General features: G+C 37.7%; 1 protein-coding gene across 2 annotated transcripts in view; it reads left to right on the top strand.

Annotated features, from left to right (window-relative positions):
- The window catches only part of ARHGAP42 (Rho GTPase activating protein 42), a 295,441-nt gene that overhangs the window by 148,285 nt on the left and 133,687 nt on the right, over positions 1-13,469 (top strand). For both annotated transcript variants that reach the window (XM_082409915.1, XM_082409914.1), the window contains exon 4: positions 6,946-7,017. In XM_082409915.1, the coding sequence (XP_082266041.1) occupies positions 6,946-7,017 (72 nt within the window). The remainder of the gene's footprint in view (positions 1-6,945; positions 7,018-13,469) is intronic.

The following is a 13,469-nucleotide window of genomic DNA, read 5'->3' as shown; positions in this document are numbered from 1 at the left end:
CACTCTACTCATTATTACATAACCTTTGTGATCTTTCCCCTTTGCGTGGATTGGCTATAATAGGCGTCTCAACAGGAAATTGTTTTTGCAGTGAGCTACATCATCCGTGTTTTATTTCTGTAAATAACTTGTTCTGTTGTAGCCTTGTCAAACAGTTGCTTTTGATAGCACTGCAGAAAATCATTAAATCTTCTCTTCAAAACCTGGAGTCTTTCAGAGCTTTGATAGTTTGAGGTACAGAATTGTAACCTTACATCCTGGTGGGACACTGTAATCATTGATATGTGATGATCTGTGACTGGTACCAACAACACTCAAGTTTAACCAAAACGTGGAGGGGGGAGAGAAAGTAAAAGTGTAAGAAGAATTACTTTTCAGATTTGTTTTATTCCATCACTACTCACTTCCTTGGACAAACAAGTTATGGTAAGGCTCTCAGCAGTGAAAAGCAAGCATTGAAAATTCCTGTAGGACAGCACTTGAAAATTCACGGTCTATAGAAAATAATAATTCATGTATACTTGGAGAAAAAAAAACCCCAAACATGTTTGGATAATCATTCTTCTAACCACATAAAAACATCTAGCCATTACTTTTGAGCGATTTATGAGCACTCCCTTGTGGCTGTTTATTAGAACCGTTTGAAATAGCAAAAGAAAAGCAACAGCAAGCTTAACTGCCTGGTTTAATGTAACACACCCACAGTTAAAGTGTGTCTACCCAGTAAATGCAGTATTGTAAAGTCTTACCCAATATCAGATTTGCTTCTCTGCTGCAAAAAATAAGTGAAATAGCTGGTGATTATTTTTGAATTTAAAAATGGACCAATATCTATAAAAATAAGTTGTCTAAACCCAAGGTTTAGTTAATGATTAAGAATTATAAAATAGATAATAGTTAATTGTGCCTTAATTACTGAAATATGACCTTTTCAAGAATTTATATTATCAATATCTAGGGAGAGCATTAAAATTGCTTTTGTATTTTTCCTAAAGCTTCTTAGTGAGGTCATGCAAAGTAACACGTTCCACAAATATTATGGGAGCCTGAATCTCCTGAACTCTGTGACTTGATTCCCACCCCCCTCACCCCCCAGAATTACCTTCTGGAAGGAGTTTTATCAAGCCTCTTGCGTAAATCTGGGGAGAAAGAGTTCCATGTGAGCCAGAATTGCATTTCTCTAGATTCTTTTTTAAACCTTGTGAAAGTTAACTCACCAGAGCTGTACCCCAGATTCACATTTTTAGTTATGGTTTTCTAGCATTTTGTATGTTATTTTCCTTTATTATGCGGTAGTAACAGTAACTAACAAAAATTTAGATACCTTCTTTACTTCACACTTGGATTACTTCAGATTTGAAGAATTTCATCCTTGTGATTGACCAGTGTGTAGGGATGAAAGGCATGTGTTCCCTGGGGGGTGTACAAAGGTGAGGGTCAGAAGCAGCCAGATCGGGTTGTAAATCCACTTTGTACCCTTTGAGTATTGACATTTCCATTTTGATCTCTTGAATTTAGATTCACATGATGTGAACAACAGCCCATCGACTGCATACAAAAGAAGCATCATATTTCAGATGTAAAACCACACATATGTTATTATGGTTTATGGAGAAATTTAGGTTCCTGTGTTATCTACCACTGTAGATGGATACTCTAAATGGGTCTCTGTTCTGTTAAATTAATTTGGATTTCAATTTCTACCTTTTGAATAACTACATTTTAAATCATCTTGGGACATTCTCAGACTGCTTAGGAAGGTTCTGAACACATAGTTGACGTTGTGAATTCTCTGAAGAAACAAACATTTATCGAAAGCCTGCCATATGCCAAATCTGTGCTTGTTATTTTAAAAATACATATATTTTCCCTTTGATTTTTATAAAAACCTTAAAAGGTATAGGAATGAAGACATCAAGTCTTAGCAGTTTAGGTGCCGAGATTCAAAATGGATCTGGGTCTAACTTTAACACTCATATTCTTAATATATTCCAGATGATTTTTAGGTTTTGAACTTCGTTACATAAAATCAACTTTAATCTCAATATTGTGAAGGACTTAGCATAGTACTTGGCACACATTAAACACTCAACAAATCATCTCTCTTGTTATCTCTATCACTCCATTGGATGTTTTTCTCCCCTGTCATTTTTCTCTGTTTAGTACCTCTGGAATTTATGTGTTATTCCTTCAATTTCACATTAATAGAATGAGAGTAGGGAGAAGAAAGAGAAAAAAATTGAGCAAGTCCAAAAACAAGAGAAAAAAAATGAAGAAATATGGAAGAAATAGAGATGGGAAGTAATACTTGCCCCATTGCGTGGTTGTTAATGATCACATTTGGTTCAAGTTCATATCCTCAAGTTTTGTTTTATTCCCAGGTCATACTTACATAACAGCCACATAAGAGTTGTGGCAGAGATTTAAACTATTGGATATGAATGTGAATGCCAGTGTCTTAGTATACAGATCCGCATACATTCTCTCTCTCTTTTTTTTTTTTTTTTTTTTTGGTTGTGTTGGGTCTTCATTGCTGTGCATGGGTTTTCTCTAGTTGCAGTGAGTGGGGGCTACTCTTCATTTTGGTGCATGGGCTTCTCATTGCAATGGCTTCTCTTGTTGTGGAGCACAGGCTCTAGGCGTGTGGGCTTCAGTAGTTGCAGCATGCGGGCTCAGTAGTTGTGACTCGCAGGCTCTAGAGCACAGGCTCAGTAGTTGTGGCGCATGGGCTTAGTTGCTCCACAGCATGTGGGATCTTCCCGGACCAGGGCTTGAATCCACGTCCCCTGCATTGGCAGGGGGATCTTAACAACTGCGCCACCAGGGAAGTCCCCACATCCACTCTCTTTTCTAATTTTTCCCTTCCCAATAAAAAACCATTTTATTCATATTGATTAGTTCTGCTATTTTGAGGTGGTATACTCTGCTGCAATATTTCTTTTGAGTCTTCCCATGGCATCAGACGTAATAGGTCCAAAGTGAAATCCATTGTCTTTATTCTTTCTCTACCAAACATACTCCCTACCTCATTTATCCTAGTTCTTAATGTGGTGCCAAAGTTCCAGTGCCTGAGGCAAAAAACTTAGTGTTACCTTTGATTCCTCTCCTTCTGGGTCCTTCTAATTTTTTTTTTTTTTTAAACACCTGCCTCTGCAGTTCCCTGCTACCCATCTGTCAACACCTCAGCCCCCTGATCTAGTTATCACTTCAAACTTGTGTTCTTCTCCCAGCCATTCAGCTTGCATATCTTGTCTTTATATCTTCATTCTCAAAGTATCCCACATATTACTTCCTAGAACAAGTTTTTACATTAATCTTCTTTTCAGAAACCAGCAGTGATTCCATGTTCAGGTTACTTTGCCTAGATTATGGGTATCCTTTCCATACTTATTCCAGTTAAGTTTCCTACTAATAATGTACATGCTTTTCCCCAGTTAGATAATGTTATTAGTTAATAACATATGGAACCTGCTATGTGCCAAAACTGTTCAACGTACTTTATATTCATTGTGCCATTCCCATTTTTAAAAAGTTAACTGAAGGCCTGTAACTTGGTCAATGCACTCACAATGGGGATGGACTCTTAATGAGCGTGGAATAAATAGTTTCTTTTCCTGCACTGCACTCCCCCTTCTCACATTCCATGCTTAGTTTTACCCCCCCTTGCCTTTTTCATGGTGTTCCCTGTTCCTAGGATATTTTTTCTCTTTGGTGTGTCCAATTCATATCTGCTTCTAATTCACATCCACTATGCAAATACTACCTTGACTTATTTAGTTCTCATGGATCTTTCCTGTTGTCAAAATTCTGACATATTTATGAGGAATTCTGCATAGTTTATCATGTAACTATTCTCAATGTAATCAGTTTTGTCTCAGTTTTTCTGAAAATTTTAGCAGGGCTTTATGAGCATTAAATACTTGTTGGATGAATAATTTTTTCCCTCTTCACAAGTAGACATCAACTTTCTGGAAGGTTTAGCCCATGTTTTAATTTTTTCCCTTCCCCACATAGCTCAGCAATGTGCTTGGCACATATATAAATACCTAGTGATTGAATGTAGGAGAGTCTAGACCATCTGTCTTTTGTGACTTTCATGGGAAAATACCTTCTCATTTTGTGCACATAGATGCACTTCAACCAAAAGAGTAGCACAGAAGATTAAGATAAAGAAGTGTATCAGGTATATAATTACAGAATGAGATACATTATCTGTGTTTATCTGGACATATTAAAAGCCTTAAACTTTTAATACTTACTAGATGTAAGGCACTGAGCTAAGTGTTTTACATTTATCATCTTCATCCTTAGAACCAAGCTGTTGGATAGGTGATGCAGCTGATGCTCAGAATGGTTAAATAGCAGCTCATAAGCAATAGAACTGGGTTTAAACTCAGGCATTCTTGATTTTTTTTTTTTTTTTTTTTAGAAATTCACGTTCTTTTATTTTATTTATTTATTTATTTATGACTGTGTTGAGTCTTCGTTTCTGTGCGAGGGCTTTCTCCAGTTGCGGCAAGTGGGGACCACTCTTCATCACGGTGCGCGGGCCTCTCACCATTGCGGCCTCTCTTGTTACGGAGCACAGGCTCCAGACGCGCAGGCTCAGTAATTGTGGCTCATGGGCCCAGCTGCCCCGCGGCATGTGGGATCCCCCCAGACCAGGGCTCAAACCCGTGTCCCCTGCATTGGCAGGCAGATTCTCAACCACTGCGCCACCAGGGAAGCCCGGCATTCTTGATTTTAAACACGTATACTTAAGTGCTGTGCTGTATATCTTGGTATTCACCCTCATTGTTGGAGTTTTCACCACTTGAGCCATACCTCCCTGTTTAAGTACATTAACTTTAAATACATTGATCATGCTGGTTTCCAGCATAAAGTAAACATTCAGTGACTGTTAGCCTTTATTGTTGCTATTTTTCCAAAGTACACTAAAGTGTCCATGACATTGTGTTTCCCCTTATGCAAACTTTAAAGGCAGAATCAGCTATTTATTACCTCTGTAAAATCTGGAGAAATATATATGTGTGTGTTTAAATGTATTTGGAGTTTCATGAGGGCAAAGAGGATTTAGAGAGTGAGAATTTAAAGTGAGCTACTTTGCTACTGTTTCCAATCATCTCTCTGTAGTAAGATGCAATGCCTGCACAGTGTATCTGGAGGGATTGCCTGTCTTGAGCTCACAAATGGGAAGTAGGTAATGGATGTCAGAGGTATCTACAGTTGCCCTCAGTGTCTTGGGAAGGATTTTGACTATTGATCTACTTTGTATGTTTTCACAATGGAGGATTTTAGGTCCTCTTTTCAAGAGGTCATCTCATTTTTCTGCAAATTGGAGAATGACAGAATCATGGGAGGCGTTACTACTTTAGTTTTTATTTTTGTGTATACTATCTTTGTGTGTTTAGATTATGGAATTTAAGAAATAAATTCCATAATTTGACTAGAGAATAACCAGTTTAGTGAAAATAAGTGAAAGTAAAACCCTTTTATTGAAATTTTAAAATTTTGATATAATTTCAAACTTACAGAAAAATTATAAGAAGAATATAAGGAACTCCTATATACTCTTTAACCTATTTTTAAATAGTGACCTATTTGAAAAATAGGTTTTTCTTTCATCTTAGCATTTGCTAATTATGTAATAAGTCATGTTATTATCACAGTGGTAGAACGAATGATAATCTTGTTAACTGGGCCTACCTTTTCCCCCCTTAGCTTTTTTTTTTTTTTTTTTAAAGATTGATTGATTGATTGATTGATTGCTATGTTGGGTCTTAGTTTCTGTGCTAGGGCTTTCTCTAGTTGCGGCAAGCGGGGGCCACTCTTCATCACGGTGCGCGGGCCTCTCACTATCGTGGCCTCTCTTGTTGCGGAGCACAGGCTCCAGATGCGCAGGCTCAGTAGTTGTGGCTCACGGGCCTAGTTGCTCTGCGGCATGTGGGATCTTCCCAGACCAGGGCTCGAACCCGTGTCCCCTGCATTAGCAGGCAGATTCTCAACCACTGCGCCACCAGGGAAGCCCCCCCTCGGCTTTATTGAGATATAATTGACACATAACATTGTGTAAGTTTAAAGTGTACGACATGTTGATTTGATACATTTATGTATTGCAAAATGATTACCACCCATGGCATTAGCTAATATCTTAATCTTGTCACATTGTTACCATTTCTTTTTGGGGTGAGAACATTTAAGATCCTATGTTTAATTTTAATGCTTTCCAAAGGGATTTTTTAAAAATCAAGATTTCCTTCCAGCATACTGCTCTCCTTAGAAATGTCTGTCTCCTCGTATCCAGTCACTGCCCCTGCCCCACCTCGTACCCCCTCACAATATTCTTGCAGATCAATTTAAAGATTTATCTGTTTTAAAATTTAAATAAAACCCAATTTGGAGTTTTGGGCTAAAATACTGTTCATTGAAATGAAATGCGAACAGTATGAAATGAGAACATTCAGGCAAATCCCAAGTGTAAGGAATCTAATTAAATAGGGAAAAAATAAGCCTTATTTTATTTTGCAGCTGTAGAATTATAACATTCTAGTGGCAAGATGGAAGAGCTTTTATATGGCTCAGTTTTAAAATGATGCTTGAACTGACTACATTAAACCAGTATAATTAAAGGTATTTTAAAATTTAGTATCTGATGTGCTATTTTAGTTAAATTTTAGAATATGAAATTTAAATATTTAAGATCTCACCATGTGTACATGCTTTCACATTATTCACATTATTGTTAGGATGAAGTGAAATAATTTGTGAGAACAATTATAAAATAGAAAAAACTATATAACATGTGAGGTATTTTTATTTCATTTATAGAAGCAAAGGAGAAGAAAAGCTGTTTATTTAAATAAGTGGAATAAAGGAGCCATCTTTATTTCAATATTGTTTGCATGACTTATACAGAATTTAATGTATTTGCATTTTTGATTTCAGATTCAAAACGCTAATGATGTATTAATTGCGCCACTTGAGAAATTTCGCAAAGAACAAATAGGTGCAGCAAAAGTAAGTGTTGCATTTTATTATTCTTTGGATATTCTCCTGATAATTAAAGAAGACAAACGTAATTTCAAATGTTAACATTTTTGAAATTAGAATGACCTTTTAAAACTTCCATACGTCATTTAAAATTTTTGCACAGAGCCTATTACAAAGACTGGAATTCTTTTAAACACAGAAAAGATATTATTCTTCTACTGAATAGAGAAAAAGGTCAGCATAAGTGGGTTCCTCCCATCCCAACAATGGTAGGAAATTAACTGTTGTAAAGACGGTGAAATTATGGTAAAAATATGAGGAGCGTTCCTAACATCTATATAAAATAAAATTAGGCACGAGGTATGTATATTGAAAATTTAGGTAGTAATTATAAAAGACCTTTTATTATTTTTTGTATTTTTTATTCTTAATAAAAATATTAAGAATATAAATAAAAATATTAAGAATATAATATAAAGTGTTTGTGGAAAACTTTAGACATCTTTGTCAGGCCTTTGCATTAATGTTTAATTGGTTATGGATCAATTAAAATTTCCCTGAGCCTAATAATTTCTGAAATTTACTTGCATCCTCTTTCTTAGATCCATGTTTAACTACCTTCTCAACATCATGTAAGGACATAAAATTTGGGTTTCCAAAATAGAACCCGTCATCTGTCATCCTTCCCCTATCCTTTCTCTGATTTGGTTTTCCAATTAGTCAATGACATACCTCTTCCCTCTTTGAACAGTGCTTTCATTCTCCTGCAGGAATATTTCTCCTCTATTCTCCTCCCTTTTGTCTGAAATATTGAAATAGCCTACTAGTTGGTCTCTACATCCCCACCCTAATCTGTTAACAAATTTTTGCCATGTTTAACAGTCGTTCTTCAATGATGAAACCTTCAATGGTTGTCTCTGAGAGAGAGAGTTTAATCTCGATAATGACATTTTTTCACAGTGTGGCCACTTTCTACATTTCAGTATACCTCCCTCATCTGGTACAACTGTCTGTTCACTAGTCCCTGTATATATCCTGGCTCCACTAATGGCTTTGCCCGAACTTTTCCCCTCCTTGGAATATTTCTTACCCTTAACTTGTTGCAGTCTTGCTAGCTCTCCATGGTCTCTTATATTCCAGCACCAGAAAGAAGCCTTCCTTTATGTGGATCTTTCCTCGTATATCTGTTCCCATTCCAGAAATGATTTTTTTTTCTTACAGAATCAAGTAGTCCTGATGCTTATTTCCTGTAAAAAGCTATCACAGTCTGCCTTGAACCAGAGTTTTATGTGCATTTCTCCACCAATTATGAGCCATTATCAAGTCAAGAACTAAACCAGAACCATTTCTGTGTTAATTCAGCAAACATTTATCAATATCTTGGTTGGCCCACTTGTGGCAAGTATGGTGTTTGATAAGATTAAGGGATACAATTGTAAACAAGACAGACAAGCTCCCTGCACTTGTGTCATTTATTATCTTTTGTGTATTTACAAATGCACTGAGGATTGTGATACAGAAGTGCGGGGTGCTTTGTGAGAGTATAATTAATGGAACTGACCTTGTCCAGAGAACCAAGCAATGCCTTCTGGTGGAAATATTGGTTAAGCAGAGAACTAAATGATGAGAAAGAAACAGCTAGAAATGGGGATACAGGGGCAGCAAGGGAGGAACCTTCTTTACACTCCAGAAGAGGGAACAGAGTAGGTATGAATAAAGGCCTTGAAGAAGGAAAGAGCCTGACATTTAGTGGAAAAAGTTTTAATGTGTTCAGAATATAAAGGACCGTGGGGATGGAGGACATGTGCACGCCTTTGTATTTACTCCTTATTCTATTTTACTCTTATTCACTGATAAGATAAAGAAAAGTTGTAGGTAGAGGAGTGATTATATTTGATCAAAATATTATAAAATATTTTGATATTTTAAAATGTCACTCTAGTTGCATGCCATGCATAGATTGGAGGAAGCAGGACTGCTTGAGGGAAACCATGCTTGGGAGTTAAAGGACAGTTATTTTGGATTCAGAAGGGAACACTGGCTGTGGAGACAATGGGATGTATTTCAGAGGTAAAATGGAAAGGGTAGGAAATGGGTTACATACTGGGAAGTGAGCAACAGGACATTTCAGTGATGACTCCCAGGGTTCTATGTTGTAAAATTGGGTGTTTTTTGGAGCCACTTACTGAGATAGGGAACATTTATGTTTGGATGGCAAAGATGGTTTGCCATGAATGAATTTGAGGTTTCTCTGAGTCATCCAAATGGAGGTGGTGAGTTAGCAGGTGTATGTTCAGATCTGAATTAGAAATATGTTTGGGAATTGTCCTCTAGGTGATAATTAAAATCATGGAGATAGATTAGATCCCCCTGGGAAAGAGTAGATTGAGAAGAGGACCTAAATTCTATATAATCTGAGAACTCTCAACATTTGATGTTTGGAAAGAAAGAAAGACGGATGAGGAGGCTGAGAAGGAAGAAGCAGAAGAAGGAAGAAAATACAAGAATGTGGTGTCTCAGAGCAAGAAAAAGTGTTTTCAAGAATAATAATAGCTGATCTTTCTTGAGATCTATACTGTAGGATAGATTTCACTGAGCTATTACATCTGTGACCTGATTAAGTCCTCACAAGCAACCTTAGTGGTGAGTACAGGTGTTACATCTGCTTTACAGTGAGGAAAATGATGAGGTCACCTGCATGCACCATTTCACAGAGCTGGGAAATCAGACTATGGATCTGAAATCAAGCCATTTTCCTTCAAAGCCTTGATTTACCATATTTCACTTCATCAGTGATATTTTTATGAAGTTAAAAACCTTTGTGAAGAATTCTTTCTGTAGCACAGAATATTCCAACTTTTTGGCCCATTTAAAATAGTAAATTTCATATGTGTATAGATTCTTATTTGCAGGTTTAGGTTAGCTACAGTTGCAATAGCATGAGCAATTACACCCATTTTATTTTGTTTTTTAAGTATCTCAATTGCTGGACAGATCAGCTGGGGACACACAACAGTGTTCTATGACCTTGCCTACTGCTTGGGAGGTTAAACTTGTAGTTGAATTAATTCAGATGAAATCTTGAGCATAAATATGGTTGTACTGGGCCTCTTGGTGGTGGTGATTCTGTGTATTTTATTTGCCTGATGGCTCTTAGTACTATCTTGTTTCTCAGCTGCTAAGTAATCCTTGTTTAGTAAAGTGAACAGAAAGCAGGCATTCTCTTCTGCAATATTTGTATAGGTCAATTTTCTTTTTTTCTGTTATTGCAGAAACATCTTGGTAGGAATAAAAATCTTGAAAATGTTGATTTTTTTTTTTTTTTTCTATCGCTTTACTTCCTGTTTTACTTAGGTATTTTCTTACTTGGTAAATAAAGTTAATTCTACAAATGACACTCTTACACTTTTCACAGTCTTGACAGTGGAGATTTCCCACAAGTGTGTTCAGGCTGATGAGTCAGCTGGAAGGCAAGAGTGTCAGTTAAGGTCCACTGCAGTCAGGACCTCCTCAGCTTGGACCTAGTGGAAAACAACCGAGTCAGAGTGGCCCTCTCCTCACAAGCAGATGATCCTATTTAACCGAAGTGGATAAAGTCCATGGATCGCAAACATTTCCTTTGTTAAAGTGTGTTTTTGAGACACACTTGAGCTTTGAGCTTTGAGACACCTGATACTTTGCTGTGGAAAGCAAGGCCCTGAGCAAGTTACAGTTGTGGGAAAAAAACACTGCATCTGTGAGAGGCATTAGAAAAGATTAATGACGGGGTTGTTGAACTGAAGGACAGAAGAGATGGGTCCTGCTTTGTGAATAGCTAAAGATTAGAAGAATTATCCATAAACACTTGTCAAGAATGTATTTATTTAAAGGTTCTTAGTCTGAGGGTGTATGCAGAATGAAATTGTATTGCAGGCCTGACCTATTACATGTGTCAGACATAGAAGTGCATGTTTGGTTTCTTTAATTCATCTCCTCATACACTGCTGACTTAAATTCTAGAAATGAGTGGAACATAGGTATTCCGAATGAATAATGCCAGCTAGAATTTCCACAATATGAATATCCCTAGAGCAGCATTATTATAGAGCAAGATGAGTTATAACTTGTTTTCACACTTTTTTGTATATATTAACAGCTATATTTCATTGTATTGGAAGCGTCCTCCTTGCCCCCAGAGAGAATGAATTGTACGTCATGTCTGCAGTTTCCACACGTGTTCCTGCATAAACTGGCTGACTCCAAAATATTGGTAGAACTTCATATCTGAGTTCCTAGTCAAAAACAAATACATTAGGGAGAAATCTGGGTGACCAGTGGCTCATTTTCCACCTATAAACGGACTGAACGGCTGGCTGGGGGCAGAATTAGGACCAGAACTCAGTTCCTCAGACCAGCAGTCTTTTGACTACTCCATGCTGCTCTTTAGAATACTCTTTCGTGAAATATTTTTTTTTCTACTTTTAGCAAACAAACGTTTTAGTGTGAAATATCTTAATGATAAAAATGTTGTAAATAAGCCCGAACTTGCCCACTTTGAATCAAACCTATTTAATGTATCTGTCTTGATTTAAAAATTCCCCAGCACAGGCCTGGGCAGTATGCCTCCTTGTAATGGAAAATATCCTGTGGTGATAGGCCCAATGGAGCAATCACCCTTCCAGGGAAGGGGGGATGAACCACACCTTTAATCTACCCCTGGGCTCAGGGTACCCCACAGACCCCTCTCAACAACCCTCACGCCCAGCGTTTAAACTTTGTGCCTTTGACCATCTGCTAGGTCTGAAGATATTTTATGCAAAGAGTTCTTGGGCCCCTGAAGTCAAGGATGGGGGTGCTGGCAGCTGTCCCCTCTCCCCGGGGATATGCAACCCTTAGAGATTGCCTCAGAGCCCCCTCCCAGCCAGTGGGGAGATGGACCTCTCCCTTGCTCAGTGCCTCCTGGCAGGGCCCTCACCCCAGGGGGTCCATATATACATTTGGTAAGCCCACCCCTCCCATGTTGCATGCATGTTATACTCTAGAGCCAAAGTATAGCCCTTCCCCCTGTAGCCTCTGCCCTGCCTCCCCCTGCTGGAGTGGTGGGGGGATGACTGAAGTGTCATCCTAGGTGGATTTTGTGGAGGTGGGAACAGGGGCGTTGAGACTCTAAAGCAGTAGACAATCCCCAGATACCATCGGTAGATTTGGAACTGCATTTGTTGTTTATTTTATATGCATATATTTTAGGGCTGTAGATTTACTTTCCTAATTTGTTTTCCATAGCTTATTCCTGAGCACAAAACGCTAATAATCGATTACATTTATTTTTCCTCACCCTGGCCTTTGAGGCAGTTGGGACCAGTAGCATCATCTTCTCTACTAGAGAGACCAGAGGCCGAGAGAATTCGGGTGTGAGCTAGGACTAGAGAAACTTGGACCCCCCACCGAGAGGCTGGGAGGCAGAAGTTTGGCTGAATGAGTGTCAGTTTCACATGGGGCAGGGGGCTGGGGGGATGGGGACACTTAAAACCTGCAGTTACTGAATCCCTTCTCCAGGCCGGCCCTGCTCTGTCATTAGGCCTTGTGGATACGGGAGCCTGGACTATCTAATCCTCACCTCCCTTTTTTTTTCTTTTCTTTTTGTTTGTATGTTTTCACATGTCTCACTTATACCAAAGGGAAAGAATCTTCATTAAAGTCCATATTTCTTCTAAAAAAAAAAATTCCTCAGCACACGGTATGCAGTTAACATGGGCTGGTTTTATTAGATAAAAGAGACTTGAGAAATACTACCCGTTAAAGTTAAAAGGTACATTTTCATTTCCATGGGAAATGTTTTTAAGACTGGTTTTCGTTTTCACTTAGACCTTACTGGAAATCATGTGAACATTCTTCCATGGTTTTAAAACAAAAATAAATGATATAATATTAGTCATGTAAAAATAGAACTTGATTTTCTTTACATTGATTTCTATTGAAAGCTATAGTAGAACTGGATAATTCTTGTCCCTTTGTTCTGTCCATAATAGAGTTTGGTTCTGCCTCTGAACATTTGTTAATTACATGGCAAGGCATGTTAAAAAATAATAATTTTAGCGTATAGTACCTAAAGAAATCTGTGGCTATTACACGGCAAGGCATGTTAAAAAATAATAATTTTAGCGTATAGTACCTAAAGAAATCTGTGGCTAAGTATCACAATTAATTCCTTTTACAACCTTAAAATTTCCTTCATGTGAAAAATGGCTGCATTCTAATTTGTTGTCTCAAATATACAAATGGTTTGGGGAATCTAGAAGAATTACAGATACTTATTTCAAATTTAAAAGAGTTTACCACTAAAGCGAGTTATTCATCTAATTTAATGCATAATAAATACTTTGGATTCATGATGAGAACAATCCAAAAGGAAATTCTCTGGCGGTCCAGTCATTAGGACTCTGGGCTTCTACTGCAGGGGGCACTGGACCGCCAGGGAATTCCCTTTTGGATTGTTCTCA

The sequence above is a fragment of the Balaenoptera physalus genome (assembly GCF_965194825.1).
Source record: "Balaenoptera physalus genome assembly, chromosome: 10".
Classification (NCBI taxonomy): Eukaryota; Metazoa; Chordata; class Mammalia; order Artiodactyla; family Balaenopteridae; genus Balaenoptera; species Balaenoptera physalus.
Note: the sequence above shows the minus strand (reverse complement) of the source record. Positions and strands in the feature narration are given on the sequence as shown.